The 23,457-nt window shown below is 35.6% G+C and overlaps 2 protein-coding genes across 6 annotated transcripts in view; one reads left to right on the forward strand and one right to left on the reverse strand.

Annotated features, from left to right (window-relative positions):
• mcama (melanoma cell adhesion molecule a) overlaps window positions 1–23,457 on the reverse strand; it is a 638,953-nt gene that overhangs the window by 287,339 nt on the left and 328,157 nt on the right. The gene's annotated exons all lie outside the window — the stretch shown is intronic.
• Window positions 1–23,457, forward strand: part of vps37d (VPS37D subunit of ESCRT-I) — an 81,642-nt gene that overhangs the window by 7,599 nt on the left and 50,586 nt on the right. For both annotated transcript variants that reach the window (XR_015492040.1, XM_087254625.1), the window contains exon 2: window positions 16,553–16,724. Coding sequence is in view for 1 of the 2 variants with exons in the window: in XM_087254625.1 (XP_087110751.1) it covers window positions 16,553–16,724 (172 nt within the window). In the remaining variant the exon portion in view is untranslated. The remainder of the gene's footprint in view (window positions 1–16,552; window positions 16,725–23,457) is intronic.

Below are 23,457 nucleotides of genomic sequence, written 5' to 3' on the forward strand. Positions count from 1 at the left end.
AATAATATTATATGTACACAACATCACAGAAATACACAAATGTGAAAACTTTGTTTTAAAAAACAGTTCACACATTACTGTTTTTTTCTGTATCTTGATCATTACATTCAGCTCTCTTTAACATAAATTGTTTTTAAATTCTGTCAAAATTCTTTCAAAAACATGAAAAGTTTTTACTAAAACATTTTAACCATGTTGTGTGTACATATAACCTCCTAGTATGGGGGTGTGAAAAAGTTTTTTCCCCTTACTGTTTCTTTTTTTTAACATGAGCTGAATTTCTTTGGATCTTCGAGTGATTCAAGTCTAGCTTTTGAGGATCTTTTGGTCTACTTCACTTTGTCAGGCATATCCTTTTTCACTGCTTTCTTGATTGCGTACAGGTCATCAGACCTGGATGTGACTAGAGAAGTCACAACTCCGGTATGAAACCAGAGTTAAGTGCGGGGGGCAAACACTTTTTCACACAGAGCTTTAGACTTAGTTTTGTGCTTAGTTTTCACTTAATAACAAAAACCTTCATTTATAAACTGCATGATATATTATCATTGACTAATATCGGAATTAGTTTGATGTAAAGCATTAAAGTGTGACAAAGATGAAAAAAAAAGAAATCATTAAACACTCTTCACACTGTTGTACATGTTAAATGAATACATTTGAGTCATGTTTTAAAAGAATCTCAAATGCTCACAGTTGTAAAGTATTTGTGAATTATTCAGTCTGATCTTGTCACTGATGAATTTAAAACACATCTTAATGTCTGGTTTTTGAGTCAACAATGTTTTTACCTCATTAAAGTTGGAAATTCACTGTTGGTCAGAAACTTTCCTTTTGTGTTCAGTGGAAGAAAGACAGTCAGGGTTTGGACTGACATGTGGGTGAGTAAATAATGACAGAAGTTTTTTTTTTTTATGTGAACTATTTCTGTAAGGTATTTTCCAGTTTGCGACTGTAGCCATTTGATTTGTCATATTGTTTTATGAGCATTGTATCATCCAGCCCACATGGTCTCCAGAGGACTTGCATCTGCACAGTGTATAAACAGACACACAGGCAAGCTGCAAGCGGAAATGGATAGTCTGTGTCAATTCCTGTTTAGGGAAAACGTTCTGTGTAGGTCCAGAAGTTTTACTTTTTGCATTAGATTGCAGCGAAAGAGAGAGAGAGAGAGAGAGAGAGAGAGAAAGGAAATGGGGAAAGAACAGAGATACTGCAAAGAGCATGTTGTGTGTTTTGAGGAAGGGAACAAAGACCTTCATAATGTTCATTACCAAACCATAAGTGTGAAGGACTTGCACACTAGCAGGGGCTCGTACAGTTATTGGCTCTTTGTGACTTATGACGCATGTACGGCAGTGTCAGGCAGCATGGAATACTAAAAACCAGAGAGGGAAAGAGCCTCAGGACTTGCTCAGATGTTCCTCTCAAATACACCCCAGTAGCTAAAAGATTGATCATAGGCCTGTGAAATGCGAAAGAGCATGTGTCTTAGCTGTCTTTGAGGTATGAGGAGCCACATCCTCGCCAAGATAAGCCACATCCTTTCCTGGAACTGCAAATGCTCGGATGAATTTGTTCTAGGTGACAGACTGCATGAAGTTTTAAAGAGATGCGCTGGGAGGTTTATTAGCTCTGATCTAAGACCTAGTAACTGCATAACTTATGCAAAATAGAGCTGCGATCAAATGATTGGTCAACGATATCAGCGGTGTTGACTCATTACGACGATTTTTTAAAATTAATAGCATTCATTCATTATTCTTCGGCTTAGTCCCTTATTTATCAGGGGTTGCCACAGTGGAATGAACCGCCAACTATTAAAAAAAGGAATGAACTGCCAACTATTAAAATTTTTTTCCAAGGTTTAGGAAGATTCATTTTGAGAAATTTTAATGTTCTTGCAGCAAGGGAACAACACAGAAGAAACACGAAAGGGTTCCATTCTGGTTGCTCAAAGGTCAGTCCTTCGAGGCCAGTTTTTATACAGGCATACAAACAGATGATTGAGCATTGTCTTTAATCATTGGTCTAAACAGTTTGTTTGGTAGAATCCTATTGATCATATAATCAAATCAATGCCAGCACAATATTCCTGCAACTGGCACATTTCAACCATTCAACTGACTGAAAACTACAGTTGAGCTTGTGGTTATATTAAAAAGCACACACATTTATAACATTAACCTTGGGTTTCTTTAAAAGTATACATATATAAAAATTATATATGGAAATGAATAAAAATGATATATCTAACAACCCAGTATTAGAAATAGGGCTGCACGATATTGAAAAAAATTTACATTGCGATATTTATTTTCCCTGCGATATATATTGCGATATTTAGTAATTCAGAATCGGGAGTTTTGAACTGCTCAAAAATTAAATAATCAATAATTCTATAACAATGTGGGTAGTTTTTTAAGCATTTTCATAGAATATAAAAAATGTATAAGTAAAAACACTGAACAAACATTTTTATAGTTTCTTTTGGGTTGTTTATAAAAAATATGACTTAACTGTCAATTCAGATAAATCAAGGATCTAATATGTTATGATATTAATACAAATATTTTCTACTGTGATTTTTAATTTTTTCAGTTGTTATTGTTTTACTGTTTGAGTGACAAAATAAGTAATTTAACTTTTTATTCAACAATAACAAACTTTTTTTATTACAACAATTACAAAACAGAAGGAAATATCTTGTCACAAAATTGTAAAAATATAAAAACAGCTAAACACTAACCCCCTGAGGAGTTTAAAAAAATAAACATGTTATAAAACAAATAAATTGTGGATAAGATAAACTTGTTCTAATAATTACCAACAATTAACTTTACAATAAATTCAATAATATGGCAGTTATATATATATATATATATATATATATATATATATATATATATATATATATATATATATATATATGTGTGTGTGTGTGTGTGTGTGTGTGTGTGTGTGTGTGTGTGTATGTGCATATATATATATATATATATATATATATATATATATATATATATATATATATATATATATATATATATATATATATATATATATATATACATATAATTTTTTATTTTTTTTTGCTTTGCATCGCACCTCCTGCAATGTGACTATTGTGGATGCGCACATCGCGATTTCGATGCTGAAACGATGTATCGTGCAGCCCTAATTGGAAAACACCTATACACACTCATTCATACACACACACTCCTACACTACAGCCAATTTAGTTCATACCGCATGTCTTTGGATTGTGGGGGAACCTGGAGGAAACCCACAGGAACACGGGGAGAACATGCAAACTCCACACAGAAAAGCCAACTGGCCCAGCTAGGACTCAAACCAGCAACCTTCATGCTGTAAGGCGACAGTGCTAACCACTGAGCAACCGTGCCGCCCTTATTAAGAGCATATTTTGAACAAATCAAATGAGTGAATGATTCAATGGTCCATTCGTAAAGTCACTTGCTTTGTTTCTTAGTGAAGCAGCCATCTGAATGAACATCAAGAATGATTCAGTGATACAGCTCTAGTTGGATTTAAAAAAAAAAAAATACCACTTCCTTTATCAAGATATTTCATGAATTTATTGTCAAATACTTATATTTTAAATTGGTTGTTATGCATTTAAGTGTATTCATGGCTCTTGTAAAATGTATTGTTTAAAATTCAAATGGCACTTTGTATCATTCAAATGGCACTTTTCTACTCCACTTTATACACTAATATCTGTTCATTGACAGTATTTTGTGATTTAAAAGTGTCTTCTGTTTATTTATGGTTTTGAACTGCATTATCTCTGCCCTGTTGACTTCTAATGTTGAAAATTCAACTCTTCAGATTAACAAAGTTACTTTTATTGACATTTTAGTAGTTTAAAAAAATAAAAGGCATTCAAAATGTCATGTAGCGAAATATGTAGGTAAAATAACAGAAAATGTACTGGCAGTTTATTACAAGGATTTGTACTGTGATATACAACATCAACCCTGACAATATATCACTTCAAACAATTAAAATGTTAATAAAAGCACTTTTTCCAGTTTTTGACGGTTAAAAGTTGTTGGAAGAAGGATCAAGGTTCCATCTTGCAATTCAAATGCATAAATAAATGAGAGGAAATAAAAAATATAAAACATGAATCACAAAATACAGAAAACTGTTAATTTACTGGTATATATATATATTTAAATATTTTAGTTTATGAGTGTGTTTTACTGGTTTATTTTAATTGGTAACCTGTTCTTTCTGACTTTAAAAATGTGATAGATTTTTATAAACGTCAGTTTAATAATTTGATATAAGTTACACGTGAAAAGGTGAGAAAAATGTCATCAGAAAAGTAGAAAAAAATACCCATTCAAATTTAAAATGTAAGAGGAAGGATGATGTCTGTCAGTGAACTCTCAAAAAAGGACTTTTGCTGCTTTTTCAGAATACTTATTTATAATGAGTTGAAACAACACAACTTGTAAGTATTTTGGGAGCATTTTTACAGTAAGTGCACCATTGAATATGCTATGGCAAAGTTATTGTCCCAATACAAAATATGAAAAGCAACACAAGAAAAAAGGAATTAAGCAATTTCAAGTGGACAATAAACTGTGACAAAGAATTAAAATTTACGGTTCTGTTTTTGTATTTGTTAATTAATTTAAACTATCCATTCATTAACTAAACTTCACTGTAAGAAATGCTGGGTTCCACACAATTCCTTCACAATTCCTCCAACACAAATAGATTATGTTAACCTAATTGTTTTTGCAAATTTGAATATTCAACAAAAAACAATAAAGTTGTCCCAAAAAAAAAAAAAAAATTGTGTTGTAAAACTAAAGATTTAAGTTGATTCAGCATGACAAATAAACACACAACTGTAGAATCACCTCACCAAAGGATTTATTATAAACATGACTGATATTATGAGGTGAGTTTGTATTATGGGGTAATTCCACATGCAGACCCAGTTCATTGAGAAGCTATGCAAACAGCTGTCATTATTGCCAAATGTATCTCCCAAAAAACCTTAAGAATTGTTTCATCTCAAGCAGCAAAACTCATTTTGAGCACTCATGCACATTAAGCACAGCGTGCTTTTGTTGCTCTTATTTAGAGTACAACATAAATATTCATGTTTTGACCTCCATGTGCAGTTAAAACGGATGACATGAATACCGAGTCCCGCTGAGCAGTCATAATTGTGAAGCGTAGCGTCAGAGCGAGTGTAATTTCTGGGTGTTTAGGCTTAGGCAATAAATTAGGCTTGCAGGAGCGATAAGAAGAGCGCCGTTCCCTGCCAAAGCCACATTTCGCATCGTGAGTGAAAACTGTAGGAAAATCTATGACAACCCATATCCAATCCATTAACCAAAGCGTTTATCATCTCGTCTAGATCCTCAAAAAATGCCTCCGCAGGAATTGAAACGATCCTTCGCTGATCTTACCCTCATTTAGTGGTCGACAACATCTGTATCATCTTTAAATAGATTCCGCGTCTCTTTGGAAAGATAGTGTGCTCTTTGTTTGCTGTGAAACCATGGAAATGCTTGGCTTGTCAGAGTAACAGTCAATGAGAGCTGAGATCGTGTCCTTTGCTTGATTCAGTCATAAAACAACATCCATCATGTTTTAGGCTGTGGTATAAATTCCACCTCTTGATTTAGCCCAAGTAGGACAGGTTCCTGGATCATCTACGTTTATAACCTTAACTCTATTGCTTATCCTAACCTTAAACCAGAGACAAATGGTAGGAAACTCTACACTAGTGTGCAGGCATGAATTCTTGGCCACCACATTGTGCTCAAGTGGTCCCGTCGTGCATATTTAAGGTGTATTCTTGCATAGCGGTTACAAAAAACAGGAGTCTGAAAAATAACTCTCCATCGATAAAGACGTATTATGCTAATGGCCAGTGTAAAATGCTGAGAATGCAGTGCATGCAGTACTTTACTTGCTGTTGACACCTTCTGGAATTCATATTTACATAGTTGCATAATATATGATCCAGGCCTAACCAGAGAGTTTACTTCCCTCTTTATCTGTTTGGTAGATGTTTGGAAGTGTTTTAATTCATGATTGCTCAGGCCAAATGGTATTAAGGTTTGCTTTGTCAGTAGAATCATACATATAGAACAAGATGTAAAGGGGGCCTAACAATTTTTTGAGCTTTTCCACATTTGAAGATTTCCAGGGGTAGGGTTGTTTGGATGACTTTAGCTCATTTGGAGGGTTATTTTGAAAAATGGATGGAGTTTCTACCTTATTTTGCTTGGTTGGGTATAACGTGTTAGTCTCATCAAAACAACAGCTACTTGAATGAGGTGGTCTCATTTCGATTAAAGATAATGTCTAGTCGGTGCAATATCCTAGTGGTTAGCACGCCAACATTTGGTGCAGTAGCATGTCAGGGCATCCCGAGTTTGAATCCCGGCTCGAGGACATTTCCTAACCGTACCCCTCTTTCTCTCCCACTTTGTTTCCTGTCTCATTACTGTCTTATCTAATTAAGACAAAATAGGCAAAAAAAAAAAAGATAATGTTTGTTAGTTTTGTCACGATGCTGGAATTTTGGTACCAATCAGTACTGAAATTTTAAAAATGTTAATTTTCCCGGCCAATCACAATAATTTCTGTTGAGCATGTGAACACAATGGCAAATCAGCACTGACTAAGAAGATGCCCACTTAAATGTTAGCTTCTTAGTTTATTTTTTTCATTTTATTTCCGCACCGATTGGCAGTTTGGTTGTGGTATATATTTCTCTATATTGTAGTTCACAATAGGGCTGCACGATATTGAAAAAAACTGACATTGCGATATTATTTTTCCACGATACAGTGTTTAGCATATACAAGTACACCCCTCACAAATCTATCTTTTAAATTCACATGTTTAATAGGAAGCTAAACAATATTATATTTGTTTATATAGTAGATTAGTCAGTACTAGACATGGGTCGGTGTAAGATTCTGACGGTATGATATCCTTGGATAAACATCATGGTTCCACGGTATCACGGTATTGTGCTCACTGCTCTAAAATAAGTTCTTTTTAAATGTTTTAGTCCAAAAAAAAAATCTTTTTTCCCTTTAAAAACTATTTTTTGAAAGATGTATAATATTTTGGAGCAGTAAACATGTTAGGCTGTATAATTCAAATAAATCAATAGCCCCTTTCACACAGTGATACCGGTAAATATCCGAAAAAATTTCCGGAACGACTTTACCGGTATATTCAAAAAAGTGCTGTTCACACAGGCAAGGAGGTTACAGAATTTTTCCGTAAAAGAGCATTCACACATCCATTCCAAAATACCGGTAAATTCTGACATTCACCACAAATGAGCTTTAAACGGCTGCGCTTGTATTTGTAAACATTTGACTAAATTACAAACTCTGTGGATGATCAATATTGTGAACAACTTTCGCAGGATCACTTTCGCATGTCGAGATGTTCATAATATGTGCGTGTGCAGGCGCTCACAGGCTGTTTCACAGGCACACGCAAAGCTTGATGGTAAACAAACAACGGCAAAAACAACAAAAAATTAATAAATAAAAAATATTACTCGTACCTTAGGAAAGGTATTACAGAATATTTTGGCGGTTTTAAAACCTTGAGTTTTTCAAACCGCGATATACCTTGAAAACGATTATTGTCCCATACCTAGTCAGTACTGAAGCCAAATCTGGAGCTTATCTAACAAAATACCATACGATAACGGTCCAAATACGAGTATACCCAGTGGCGAATTAGGAATTTTTAAATGCAGGGGCCAAGGTGGCCATAGTTTACAGAGGGGGGCCAAGTTATTCATTTGGTGCTTGCACTATGTGTTCGGAACATATAATTATATTTGTCCTATTAAAAATACAGTATAGAGTTGAAGTCAGAATTATTAACCAACCTGAATTATTACCAACCCATACCTCTATGTTTTGTTAACTTTATGGTTAAACATTACAAAAATGTTATGAGTGTTTTCAAAAGTGTTTTTCAAAATCTGATCAATAATAGTGCTGATTAGCATTGCAGATTCAGCAATGTGACTATTGAGTATGCACACATTGCCTTATCGATGCTGAAAAAATATATATTGTGCAGCCTAGTTCATAATGAGATTTATGTTATGTAAAAAGCACTGTCTGATTCTGTGGGTTAGCACATAAATTATCCCAACTGAACCCACAGAGCACCTCTTCATCTTAAAATGCTGTGTAATTGCACTTCTCAGCAACAGCTGCATGTAAATGCTTTTAAGAAGAACATTTTGATTGGCCATCAATCATGAAAACCATTTTGCAGAGAAACGCAGAATCTATTAGAAGAAACTGAAGGTGGAAAAACCTGCAAAACCTTCACTCTGTTTGGGGTGAAGCTAAAGTGCAAGTCCTGTTTTGGAGAGCCACAGTCCTGCAGTTTTCATCCAGCTTTAAAGGATTTGTTCACCCAAAACAAATATTCTGTCATCAATCCCCCTGAGACCTTTGTTTATCTTTGGAAAACAAATTAAGATATTTTATATGAAATCTGAGAGATCTCTCACCCTGTGAGTTTTGAGGCATTTGAAGTGCCTTTTGCTAGTGTTTCTCTTCCTCGTCAGGGTGTGCTTTTACTATGGAACTTTTTGCCATTAAAGTCTAAGCGCAGCATGTAAACATTGTGTTGCCCCTACATCAGGGCTTCACATGGCTCAAGAGAGGACATTGGCAAAAACAAAGTGCTTTTTAACAGTTTTGGCACACTAAAGTGTTCTTGGAGCCTTGTACTTTTATAGTTGAAGCACTGAAGTCACATGGAATGTTTTGACAATGTTTTTGGTCTTTGAACATGTTACGACCCTTGCTATTAACAGAGGGTCATAAAGCTCTTGGATTTGATCCAAAATGTCTTCATTTGTGTTCTGGAGATAAACAAAGGTCTCGGGTAGGGCTGAGGGATTAATCGAATTGAAATCTCAATTGCAATTGAGCAAAGCTTCAATTGTCATGCAAATCTTGTCAAAGGACACTCTCATGGAAACTTGCAAACCCCTGTAAATTCACACAAAGAAACCCAGTAAATCCCTCTCGGGAAAAGCTTTACTCCATTAATCATGACAAATAAACACGACTGTGGAATCTCACAAAAAGATTTATTACAAACACGACTGATGTTATAAGGTGAGTTTGGACTAAAACAGAGGTTCTCAACCATGTTCCTGGGGGACCACCAGCACTGCATGTTTTGGATATCTACTTTGTCAGTCACACCCATTAACAAGTCTTTCAGTCTCTGCTAATGGGCTGACGATCTGAATTAGGTGTTTTTGGTTAAGACGCAGAAAATGTGCAGAGCTGATGGTCCTCCAGGAACGTGGTTAGGAAACACTTGACCAAAACCATATAATTTACCCAGCTTTCTCTATCTCGGCACCTAAACTGCAACTCTGCACAGGAAGTTTGGCCAGAGAAGAAATGGCTGTGCCCAACTAGGCCTGGTTTCTCTCAAGGTTTTTATTTCCTTAACAGGAAATAAATAAAACCTGCAACTTCGTTAATTGCGTACATTTTTTTAACTCGTTAAATATTTCAAATTAATAACGCACTAATTTTGACAGCACTACTACAAAGCTATAGTAACTGGGCAGAAAAAAGCCCCACCCATGATGTGAATTGATATCTATTGTGAAGTGAATCTGACTGCGAATGAAGCGAATTTGACGCACAAATTAATCAAATTTGATGTGCGAATGAAGCGTGTAAACCAAAAATGTTCACTTGTCTATTTATGCCGCATCTAGTGTGAACACAGCATTAGATCTTGATTAGCTTGTAAAGGTATATTTGAGAAGGGTTTGAGTGCAAAGCTGGGGTCATACTAGAGTTTGAGCGTGTGAAATTCTATCGCTTCGAAAAGAGGCGTTATTAAACAAGATGATTAGACATTAAAATGCTCTATATTTAACATTTCTGAACAAAGAGGTCTTGTTTTGATCTTTTATGGTCTCACGAAATCACACAATGCTATTTCGCAGGTCAGAGTTCAATAAGCTTGAACTATCCAACGCAGTGACATGTGAAACTTGTCGCACAAGCTTGTGTTTCCGTTTTTCTGGCAACATGGCATACGAGTGGAAGTGTTTGGGGTGAAAAGTGCAGTGTGGCCCTGGCTTAATTGTGCAGGAATGTGGCTCTCCAGGACTAAATTTGCTCAGCCCTATCCAAAACCTTTGGCCTGATCTAGTCATCGGTGCTTAAAAAATGGAACAATTTCAAACTGGGACAGCACAGACATCTCATGTGTTTGTGTTTTACTCTTCACGGCTCCATTCGTCACGCAGAACTGATGCGTGTAATTCGCAATCACTTAGCATTATGTGATCAAAAAAACTGCTTGACATTTTCCATCTGCGTTTGATGAAGGATTAGTTCTGAATGTTTATGTTGCGTATACTGTATACAATAATCCTTAATTAGAAACTGATTAATCTGCTCATTCTGGGGTGGCTGTCTTGAAGGAGAAATGTTCATCCAGCTCTCTTGAGACATTGATGCCACGTCTCAGCAATTATGTCGAGAGCGGTGTCAAGCAGTTGACCTTAACCCTCTGGTAGTCTTCGGTCATTTTAGACCGAAAAAGTTAGATTTTTGAAATGTTAAAAATTACAGAATTGTTGGAATGGTCTAATACCTCATTGACTTGGTTGGTATGTGAACACACCAAACAATTAAGCCCATAATTCAAGCATTTTAAATGGGTTATTAATAAATAGTCACACTTGTGGTCTTCCCTGTCAAAACTGACCCGTCAAAGGAAATGAAATGGTTTTTAAGTGAAAATGGTTGTTAATTGCTGCATAAATATTAATTGTTACCACAAATCCCTCTCAAAATTTAAAAAATATTATTAAACACAAGTAAATTTGATCGATTTAGCGTAAATAAAACCGAGGGTACAGGCATTCGTCCCTTTTTGACCGGCTAAAACCACAAGTGTGATTCCCAAATAAGGGACACCAGAGAGTTGAAAGTTTGACGATGTTTCCCAACAAAAGAACCTCACGTAACCTTAACCACGCCGTGTGATCACGTATGCTCTTTTGAGTTATTCTAAGCAGCTCAACTATTCCAGCTTCTGCATCTTCAGAAGATAGTGCCTTGATCAAAGAGGACCGCCTTTCTCTCATTTCCCCCTTAGCCAGATAGATGTGCCACCGGTGGGAATATCACCATCACGTTCGGGGGTCTCGTGCAGCATTAAGAAGGAAGGCAAAAATCCTCATATTCGTTGAGCGAATGAATCATTAATCCTCTTATATGCTCGACTAAGCACACTCAGCCTTCATAATGTTCCCTAAGTTTTGAAACGCATAAAACTGGCAGTTAATATTCATCGCAGCAACAGAGGAAAGAAAAATGAAGTTCTGTAATATGGACCAAACCCTCACTTACAGTGAAAGTAGGGGTCTGTGGTTTCCACTGATGTCTGGGACTTTGCGAATGCTTTCCATGAGGACATTGGTTTGGACGCTTCTCTGCTTTTCCCTCTGGTTATAGAGTGGTCTTGGGCCATGTCATGGAGGACGGTCAGAGCGAATAATGCCACTTTTTTTCTGAAGGACATGTGGACAGATTTTTCCGGCAGCCATTCCAGATTATTTTGTCACAGAACATTGTTTTATTGTAATAAAGCAACACGTGGTTAGACTGAGGCGGTTAGTTAATCAAGCATTGTCTCCACTGCCGCTCCAGGCTGTGTCCTCTTTTCAAGGCATATCACTGGAAGAATGCTCATCTGTTTTCATCTGGAAATCATCAACTTGCTTTTACAGAGATGTACTGTAGTTAAACGTCAATATTTAGCGGCGTTCAGACTGAATTGAATTGTGATGAGTGAGGTCTCTACCATTGAGATGCGCTGTTGATGTTTCCATTTTTTTTACATTCTCATATTACTTGTGATGTGACCTTAAGCTTTAAGCCTTTATGTAAGAGTCATGAATTTGGCCTTGAAATGGAATGACTCCTAAAATATGAGTGCCTCTTTATTGTTTTAGAACTTCCGATTCAGTTGGCTATGGGAGAAATGACTAGGAATAATAAACGGCAGAAAACGATCAAACTACTAGCTCTACAAACCAATGTTTGCATGACTATACAGACCAAGAAGAATAATGTAGTAAGAAAATATCAGTTTGCCACGTCGAAGCGAGCAGTTTTTAATGTCTAAAAATGAATGGAAGTGAATGAGACTGGAAGTCTCGAGCCAAAAAGATTCAAATGGCTGCGCCCGCTCGTCAGCGGAGAATAAGGTGAATAGGGTTGTCACAATACTGTAATTCGGTACCAATCGATACTAAAGTTTTAAAAGCGTCCATTTCCTGTGAACACTTGAGCACTACTGAGCACGTTCTTAAACAGCGCTGATTTGCCATTGTGTTCACATGTTAACAGAAATAACTGTGATTGGCTGTAAGGCTTTGCGGTATATCGAGTTCTGGGGATGTATCAATATGATTCCCCAACGCGATGCAGTATTATCCAATATTGTTCATACCGATGTGGTTTGAGGCCACACGTGCGCATTTTGTGCGAAACAGACCACTTTAAGGTAGCACGCGAGCTCTGCTTACACAAATGTGCACATGTGCAAATGATTAATTTACTCCATGAGTCATACAAAACATTTGTTCAAAATAAACTAATCCTTCAAGAAGGACCCTTCACTGAACAAAAGCAAAAGATTCAGTAAAATCTGAAATGATCAAGCTATATGGACATCTCCATGTTGGCGCTTTGCTGTCGTGGCCATCACCTAGGTACACAAAACAGCAGCTTGATGATGCAAGTGTGTTCAGAAGGAAAAAAGACGATGTGAACACAAACAAGCCAAGAAGGGGGACAATCGAACTTTGGTTCGGTCCAGCAATTGAACCAAGTGTGAAAGCATCTTAAAATGAACCAGTTCATGGTAGTAATTTGCTAATGAATTGCACCACTTTGGTTACTCTCTATCAATTTTATTCACAAAAGAAGTATAAATCAATATGCAGATCGTTCAAAGGAAGATCTTGATTTATTGGAAAATTGTCATTAATCTTATTAAACTTCACTAAATGTTTGATGCCTTGTTCATTAACTAATACGAGCCCTTCCTTGCCATGCTCATTTCCCATTGTTCTCATGAAACGTAAGGGGCTTTTCTCTACAAATCAAACATATTTAGCTAAAGTCCTCAATTACATTAGTGTAAAGCTGGAGGCTATTATTCTCTCTTTCTTAGATTTCCCTCAATCTCTCTTGGACACGTTTGTGGATTATGTGCCTGGCATAATAACCTAACCTCATGTGACCCTTGCGGTATTTGATGCATTGAGTTGCATTATTCACTTTCGCTCTGTACGGCTTATAAGTCCCGAATAAAATGTGGACGTCTTCTGTGTTCTTGCATTCCTGACTTCTGCGGTTTGACCTTGATGGCTGTCTTGTTTGAGGAGCTGCATTCTCAAAAGCGGCTTCACAGAATTACTGTGAAACCAAGGTTCATGTGCGTCAATTGAATTAAGAAAAAAACATTTGCGGAGCGAGTTTCTTCAGAGCGGTTTAACAGCGTGTATCTCTTGTAAATCTGATGCAACCCTTACTAGCAATGTGACATTTTGTTCAACACATACAAGCAGCATAATAATATATCTTTGGAAGATGATGATGATAATAATAGAGAGGTCATCTGCGTATGGTGGTGTTCTCTGTAAAAAATCCAGAGTTCCACACAATGAAAACCAGAGTTCCACACAATTTCTTCATGTCGTCCTAACACAAACCAGATAATTGTTTTAAGAAATTCAAGCAGATTGAACATAAAACAATTAAGTTGGACCACCAAAAAAACTTAAGAATTGTGTTGATTCAGCTTATTTTTTAATGAGTAGTTTGAACAAGCAGCATACATTTTTTTAATGTTGCTGGACTGTTGATTTTTTTGGGACAGTGTGGGACCTGCTTTAGAGAGATACATTTACTACTAATAATATACACTTGCTGACAAAATGCGTTGATCCCAGTTGTAAGAGCAACGAATAATAACTTGACTTTTAGTCAATCATTTGGAAAAAGGGAAGAAGGAAAAAAAATTTTTTTCCCCCTGATGAATCATCTGTTAAACTGCATCCCAATCGTCACTAATACTGCAGAAGACCTATTGGAACCTGCATGGATCCAAGATTCTCACAGAAATCAGTGAAGTTTGGTCAAGAAAAAAAATATGGTTTGGGGTTACATTCAGTATGGGGATGTGTCAGAGATCTGCAGAGTGCATGGCAACATCAACAGCCTGAGGTATCAAGACATTTGTGCTGCCCATTACATTACAAACAACGGGAGGGGGTAAATTCTTCAGCAGGATAGCGCTCCTTCTCATACTTCAGCCTCCACATCAAAGTTCCTGAAAGTGAAGAAGGTCAAGGTGCTCCAGGATTGTCCAGCCCAGTCACCACATGTGAACATTATTGAGCATGTCTGGGATAAGATGGAGGAGAAGGCAATCTGAAGAATCTAAAGAATCTTGATGAACTCTGGGAGTCTTGCAAAAGCGCTTTCTTTGCCATCCCAGATGACTTTATTAAGAATTTATTTGAGTCATGCAGAGATGTATGAATGCAGTCGTCCAAGCTCGTAGCAGTCATAAACAATATTAATTTTTTTTCCACGGCACCATGACTTTATATTCTATTGACCTTATTCTAAAATGCGGAAGTGCGCCTGTTTTCGCGATTGTCTTAGAACTTCCGATTCAGTCGCCTATGGGAGAAATGACTAGGAATAATAAACGGCAGAAAACTGTCAAACTACTTGCTCTACAAACAAATGTTTGCATGACTATACAGACCAAGAAGAATAAGAAAATATCAGATTGCAACATCAAGCAGCGTAATGAGCAGTTTTTAACGTCAAAAAATGAATGGAAGTGAATGAGACCGGAAATCTCTAGCCAAAAAGATTCAAATGGCAGCGCCCACTCGTCGGCGGAGAATAAGGTGATTACTGTACATTATTTCTGTTAAGTGACAAGACTTTTGTCTAAGCAAAGTCAGACCCTACTGTCTTAGTGAATATCAAATTGTACTGAATCGATGGCATTATAATCGTAACCGAACTGTCAGACTACTGTAGGTTCACAGCTCTAGTACGCTTGTAGTGTGAGTGCAAAGCGCACCTAAGCACAATTCTGAAGACATGACATCACTATTAAGGGACTATTCCATTTGGATTTATTAATCTTTTGTACTTTTCAATAAACGCAAGCTGTCATCATTTATTAAAGATACAAACCTCTTGCTGTACTTCAGCAAACCTCTTAATACCTGCAGCACTATGACTTTTATAAACATTTATGAGTGTCAAAAGTAGTGTATCTGTTTAGCAAAAGATTTGATTGTGTCACTGCATATCAAACCACTTAAAATAACACAATACAATATAAAGCAATCTCCATTGTACAGAGTGAGAGCGCTTCTCTTCTTTTAAGATAAACAGTCGCATCATCGATGATGTAAGCATGCTCAGGCTCGGAAGGCAAAAAATGCAATGTTAGTGCAGGCCGAAGGAAAGACGTTGAGGGGGGCAATTGCGCCTTGGCACGGTTCAAGACCATTGTGCCTAGTGTTAGTACAACCTTAGTTATTGGATCTTTCTTTGCCTAAAAAGTCAGAGAACAAAAATCCTTTTTCAAGGGTCTATTGAGGTCAAATGGGATCTAAGAAGACTTTGTTTAAGCTTTATTTATCTGACTTTCTTTCTTCAGTTCTATTTTAGTAAAAGCTTTAAACCTTAGGCTTTCGCCAGTTCTAACTATCCCGTTTGATTCCAGTATGCAAGCTCTTAGATTTTATTTAGTACTTGATTACATTCTTTCTTTTTAATTAGTGATTTAATTTAATATTTAAATATAATATTATTGCTGTTGACATTTCTTAAAATGAACAGTATACATTAGTTAATAAGATTATTAATTAATAAAAACAAAACAGTTAAGACCACAGAACTGTATATTATAGCTTTATTCCAAGTGAAAACAGAGCCCGCTTCTTTATTTCATATGTATACAATAATTAGTAAGGGAATATAGGAGAAGAAGAATAAGGAATATAGAATATGAGAGAGGTATTTTAATTACTCCACCGCTTCCCAGTGACTTCATAATGTCACACTTTTTTACAGGCTGTGTGAAGGCACATAAATGTCTACCTTTGGCATTTTTGGAAGCAGGTCCCATATCATCATCATATTTGGGGTCCTTGGCAATAAAAAGCTTGAAAATGTCTGGTTTTCTTGATGCCAAGTATCAACCAAAAGTACTGTACTTGGTGAACCTCAGCAATTTAAACTCTCTCAGTGTAAACTCTCAGAAGTATATACTCAGCACAGAAGACATGTAGACTAGCCTGACTGCTTCCTTGGGTTGGTTTTTAGTGTTTGATTTATAGTGTTTTTTGTTAAGATGACCAGACTTTTTTGTTCGGATTTGTTTGTTGCAGTTTTTAATAAATAACATTTGTGTTTAGTTCCAGGAGCTCCAGATGGACAGGGATACCTTGTTAGTAACCAATCGGAGTCTTGCAGAAGATAGCCTTACTCGTCGGCCTCACCTTCAAAACGGCAAGCTGCAGTTGGCTGCAAAGTATGAAGAACTGGCAACGCTGAGCACCGCCTGCAGGGAAAAGCAAAGCCGACTTGGTGAGTAGAAGTTAAGGGTCTTTTGCTGTCAGTGCTAATCAGAGTAAGCATCCCCCATGTTTCTTATGGTCCAGCATGTATTGTGTTGTTTACTTGTTTAAGCAGCTATACCTAGGGTGTTAATATCAGTATGTTCCGAAAAACAAAAAAAGTGCTTGGTATCAATAATAAATGAGGTTATTTTGAGGGCAGTTTCGCCCACTGTATTTACTCGGTTTGCAGTTTCTGACATTTCACTACATATAAACTTTTTTAAAACTGCTCCAAGATTGTTTCATAAGCATTTCATAATTTTTTTTAAATCACGCAAACTATTGTCAAATATACATTGATATTTACAGATATTTGACAAAATGACACAATGAATTTTTTTTATATAAATATAATAATATATATATATATATATATATATATATATATATATATATATATATATATATATATATATATATATATATATATATATATAACTAATTATTACAAAAATAATCTTTCCCCCTTTGCTTTCTCTCTCTAAACTACACTACTTGACAAAATTCTTGTCACCTATCCAAGTTTTAGGAACAACAAGTAATAACTTGACTTCTAGTTGATTATTTGGTATCATATGTGGCTCATATAAAAGGCAAAGGCTTCTAAATTACGCTTATTTAACCAAAATAAAATATGATCATGCCTTGATTTTTTTTTTTTTTTTCATTAAGACAGAATTTTACCCCAGACATGCTCAAAAATGTTCATGTCTGGTGACTAGGCTGTATTCTTATTGTTATTTTTGGTTATTGTGATAAGAAATAAAACTCTAAAAATATCTTATATAAGCTTCATACAGTACAAGTCCAACATATGATACTAGCAATTGAGTTGAAGATCCAAACACAGTTTATTTAAGAGAGAATGATCAAGCAGGCAACGGTCAAACGGGTACAAACAGTAACATAGGGGTAATCCAGAAGCGTAATCAGCAAAGCAGGCAAAGGGTCTGGAGAGGTGGCAAAAACAATAAAACAAGGCAAGGGGGTCAAACCACTGCAAGACAAAACAAGAAATGCTTTTTGATGTTGCTTTGTGATGTTGCGTGCGTGCGTGCGTGCGTGCGTGCGTGCGTGCGTGCGTGTGTGTGAGAGAGAGAGGTGAATACAAAGTCCAGGTAATCAGTCCATGATGAGTTGCCAGCTGTGTGTGTGTGTGTAATCGGGCGGGATCAGGAACTGCTGTGTGTGTGAGATGCGTGATGGTACTTGTAGTCCTTTTCAGTGACAGATGTGTAGTTTTCCAGCAATCTGGTGATTTAGTGATGGTTAGATTATTCAGTATCACAACCAAAACTGTAACAAACTAACAAAAAACAAAAACTTAAGATCACAGCCTGAAAATTCTGCACACCAAAATTAATATGTTGGGGAAAAAGATTAAATACTATTTAAATAAACACAAAAAATCAAGAGAAAAATAACAAATATCAGATTAAAAATATTATCATTCAATTCCTAAAGATGTTAGGTGACCAAACTCTCTTTTTAATAAATCTAACTGTTTAATAAAACTGTTTTGATTAAATTCACCAAAATATATTGGCTATATTCATTTCGAAATGGATAAAAATATTAATTTGTTAAAAGGGGTGTCCTCATTTATGCTGAGCACTGTACATGGGGAAAAAAAAGCATTTTTGTGGCATTCTTAGCCATATATTTATACAATATTATATAATAGTTCCTTTCCTTTAATCTGATCAAGAAAAAATCATGCAAAAAAAACAAGAGTAAAGTGATTACAGAACTGTTTCAGTCATTCCTTATATTTGTGCTGTCTGTTTATGTAGCTTGTGTTTAAATGAAGCTTAATCGACATGTCAGGACAGACCATCTTTCAGGGAAGAGCTATTCTGTCCTCCTCCTCAGATTAAAGTGATGTTAAACACGTTATATTAAGCATGTGGTTAATCTGATGACTGATATCTGATGATACACCGTCTGTTGACTGAGCAGTTTAAGAATAGCATTGGAACACCGCTGCCGTGGGCTTCTGCTGCTAATATTTCAGTATCACCAGGCAACATTGTTCCATAATAACACACCCTGACATCCGGAGATCCTCAATTATTCAATGACAGAATGGTTGACGTGCTGACCTGTGCTTGGATTGTTGATCTGTGTTGCAGTGGGGGAAATAATTATTAAACAAGTCACCATTTTTTTCAGAACACATTTTTAAAGGTGCTGTTGACTTGAAATTTTCAACAGAAGTAGTTAACAACCAAATATACACTGTTAGACCTTACCAGGGTTTTTTACAGTAGAATACTGGCAACACTGTTGCCAGCTACTCACTGTAAAAGTTCGGTTACAGTAAGTAACTGGCAACAGTGTTGCCAGTTAATTACTGTAACTGAACCATTACAGTGAGTGGCTGGCAACAGTGTTGCCAGTTTTCTACTGTAACTGAACCATTACAGTGAGTGGCTGGCAACAGTGTTGCCAGTTATTTACTGTAACTGAACCAATACAGTGAGTAGCTGGCAACAGTGTTGCCAGTTAAATACTGTAATAGAGCAGCAGTGGTAACTAACTGGAAACTGTGTAGAGTTAATTACTGTATTGTAGTGTTACAAATCACAGCATTATACTGCATACACATTAATAGTATGTCATATATAGTTATTGTAGTGTTACTAAAATTAATCAGTATTCTTAGCTGTTATTTAAAAATAGAAGGCATAACATTTTTTCAGACAAATTAATTTTATTGTTTTGGCACCAAACAAATAAATAACAGAAAATGTATAACAAAATTAAGAAATCAGCAGATATAAATATTGTCTTACATATTACAGGTCTGCACAGTAAGGCTGCGGTCACACTAACGTTTAAGCATGCAATATTCTGCACTGCGAAGTGGAATTAAACAAAGCGAGTAGTGGAATTAAACAAAATAATTAGAAATTGAAAAAGCAAGCCAGAGAGGTCATGTTTTGATCTTTGATTGGTCTCAAGCAATCACATGATGTGATTTCGCATTCAGCGTTCTCCAAGCTTGAACTTTCCAATGCTGCGAATTGTGAAATTTGTCTCATGAGCTATAATTCCAGGTCTGCAGTACTCACATGCATATGAATGGAAGTCTATAGGGAGAAAAGTGCAGTGTGACCGGGACTTTAAGCTGTAACTCTAATTAAACACACCTGATCAAACTAATTAAGGCTTGTTAGAATTCTATAGGTAATGTTGAAGCAGGGTGGATTCTAAACTCTGCTGCGCTGCAGTTCTCCAGGAACTTGGAGTTTGACCCCCATGGTATATAGCAGGGGTGCTCAATCCTGTTCCTGGAGATCTACGTTCCTGCAGATTTCAGTTGCTACCCATATCAAACACACCTGCCTGTAATTATCACGTGGTGTTCAGTTCCTAATTAATTGGTTTAGGTGTGTTTGATATGGATAGCAACTGAAATCTGCAGGAAGGTAGATCTCCAGGAACAGGATTAAGAACCCCTGGTATTAGCAATACTTTTAAAGCAACTGCCAACATTTATCACAATCACATATCCAATAAACACACACACACACAAAGTGCTGCAGTGAAATGTGTTACTCTCTCCTCAATGCTGACCATGCAAAAAAAAAAAAAAAAAAAAAAAAAACTGAACAGCAAAAAACACAAAATAAATATTTTAAATTTTTAAATAATTAAAAACTGTGTCAAATCTCAATAAAAAGTTTAAAATAATTGTAGAAAACAAAAATAAAGTTGGCAACACTGAAAAACCAAAGGATAAAATCTTTTACTATTATAATTATCTCATGACAACAAACTAGATGGAAACACAGCTCGGAAAAATACTTAGCAACAAACTCACAACCTGGGACCGGACAGGGGAGCTTTTGTGTGTGGATGGCTATGTGTATCATGTTTTTGTGATTCCCTGTGACGATGTGCACAAGTTACCTTACTGAGATGATGGAATTTAATTTTGGCTTAGTTGCCAGAAAGATACATACAACTGTTAGCATCTGTACATTATGGCAGTGTGCAATATCCAATAAATACATATACTGTACTTAAAAGTAATGTAAGAAGTTATATGAGGAGAGGCTAACTAGCTAACAATGTAGCTTTCAAGTACACAGTTCAAGATAACAACAGTATAACTTAAAACACAGCCTTATTTTAGAAACCCTCAAAAACATTTGAACACATTTTACTTACTCATTGTAGATTCTTATTTAAAACCTAAAACATAACAGACTCTACATCTGAATTGATGGACATAGCATAGAGCACACTCAGCAGTAAACAAATCAAACACCTGGCTCCCTTAAAGGGCCGGCATTTTCTGAAAACTCTTTCTAACACCTTTGTGTTTAGAATAAGACGGACAGCCTGTGGGAGTGTGTGGTGATGCCTAAATCATTGTTTTTTACAGTTATTTACTACACAATCTACAGAGTAACAGTGCAGTTATACTAATTAAACACACCTGATCAAACTAAATCTAAATGTAGTGTGTTGAAGCAGGGCTGGAACTAAATTCTGCTGGGCTGCGGCCCTTCAGGAGTTTGACATCCCTGGTACATAGCATATTTTCAAAGGAACTGCCTACATTTATCACAATCATGCACATATCATTGAAAAAAAACAATAAAAATAAAAAAAACTTTATCCAAAGCAAAAAATAAATAAATAAATAATAATAATAATAATAATAAATAATCTGATCCACATGTTGTTCCAAACCTGTAGTAATAAAAATAAATAAATAAATAAAATAACCTGATTAATACATTTATTTAGGAAAGCCTTTATACTATACTGTTAATGCCACTTTTACCTACTTCATTTGAAGTTTTCCAGACAAATTAATTGAGTCTCTGCAAAAATGTATGTACGTGCTGTTTAAGATATTTTTTAAATAACACATTTTTACTAGTTATTTAGCAAAATACTAATATTCAGCTTAAAGTGCCATTTAAAAGCTTAACTATAGGCTAAACTAGGCAAATTAGATTAATTATACTAAAGTAAACAAAGTTATAAAATGATTGTGATAATTTGTTTGCTCTGTGTGAATATTTTTGCCTTTAAATGCATCTCGTCGATATCTTTACCTTTTAATTAGCTCTGTGACATTGACACATGATACTCAATGTTAAAAACATGAAAGGAACCAAAGAAAACACAAAGATGTCTGCAGAGAAATTTAGCTTATCATCAATGCATTCTCGCTTTCTCCTCAATACTGACCATACATATACCAAAACTGAAAAGTATATATATATATATATATATATATATATATATATATATATATATATATATATATATATATATATATATATATATATATATATATATATATATGTATGTGTGTATGTATGTATGTATATATATATATATATATATATATATATATATATATATATATATATATATATATGTATGTGTGTATGTATGTATATATATATATATATATATATATATATATATATAGCAACATAAAGCATCAGAGTACATGGGGTAATAATGGTTGAGCAGTAATTTACCATTTATTATCACAGTAACTATCTGTATTGGATACATAAAGTAAATTACTGTAATTTATTCTTTGCACTACAAAATTTCATACAAATCCTGCTCCTTTTACAGTAAAATACTGTTTCCTTTTATTACAGCAAAACACTGGCTATTTTACAGTTATTTACTGCATAATCTACAGTAAGGGTTAACAGTGTATCCATATATGCAACGAAAAGAAATCTAATTAGTTTATAAATTAAGTGTAATAAAATGAAATAACACAGGGAAGAAGTATTGATCACATGAAGAAAGGAAGTTGTAGAAAGGCAGGGAAAGCCCAGACTGCAGCTAAAATCTTTCAGTAGTTATTCAGCAACCCTCTGCCTTTTGTTATCGTAAATTATTATTAGCTTCAGTCCAACATCTACAATACCAGGATAATTAAAATGAAACCAGAGTGGAGATTTCAGCAAGACAATGATCCAAAACACAGCCAAGGAAACTCTCAAATGCTTTCAGAGAAAGAAAATCAAGCTGTAGAATGGCCCAGCCAATCACCTGAACTGAATCCAATTGAAAATACATAGATCAGATTTTATTGAAGAGACCCACAGAACCATCAAGACCATCAAGTTTGTGACCACACTTGAGCAATGCATGTAACTTCATACTCCATCTGAAAGTCGTCTTTAGGCTGACATCACCAAAAAAAGTATTTTTTACAAAGTATTAGATACATTTCAGTAGTTTATCAAATATTTTGTGTGTCATTCTATTGTTATTACACATGACTATTTTTTATTTAAGAATTTGGTTTGTTTAGTTTTATTTTTATCTTTGTATTGTTCGGGTTTTTACCAAAAATCTAGTTCAATTCCATGTCAACAGCTCCTTTAGAAATATAATTCTCAGGAAAAAACATGACAGGACATGTTCGGCACTTATTTCCCTCAATGTATCTCCAGCACTGGAGGTGACGTTACCTTCCATTGCCTTCTCATCAGGGTGGAGTGTACCGGTCAGGTCCCAAACTGGGATTTCGAGGCTAAGAGGTCCCCACCTGGCTTCCCCACCTCTTTTCAACACCGTCCAGAAATAACTGCCCTCATCTGGACCAGACTGTACTTGAGGTTGTGCTCAGGTTTCCCTTCCCCAAACAGTTCCTCATGGGATAGCTAGGTCTTGTTTTCCTTTTTTTTCTCTCAGCGTGGCCAGAA

This window comes from Danio rerio, chromosome 5 (genome assembly GCF_052040795.2).
Source record: "Danio rerio strain M-AB ecotype USA chromosome 5, GRCz13ab, whole genome shotgun sequence".
Classification (NCBI taxonomy): Eukaryota; Metazoa; Chordata; class Actinopteri; order Cypriniformes; family Danionidae; genus Danio; species Danio rerio.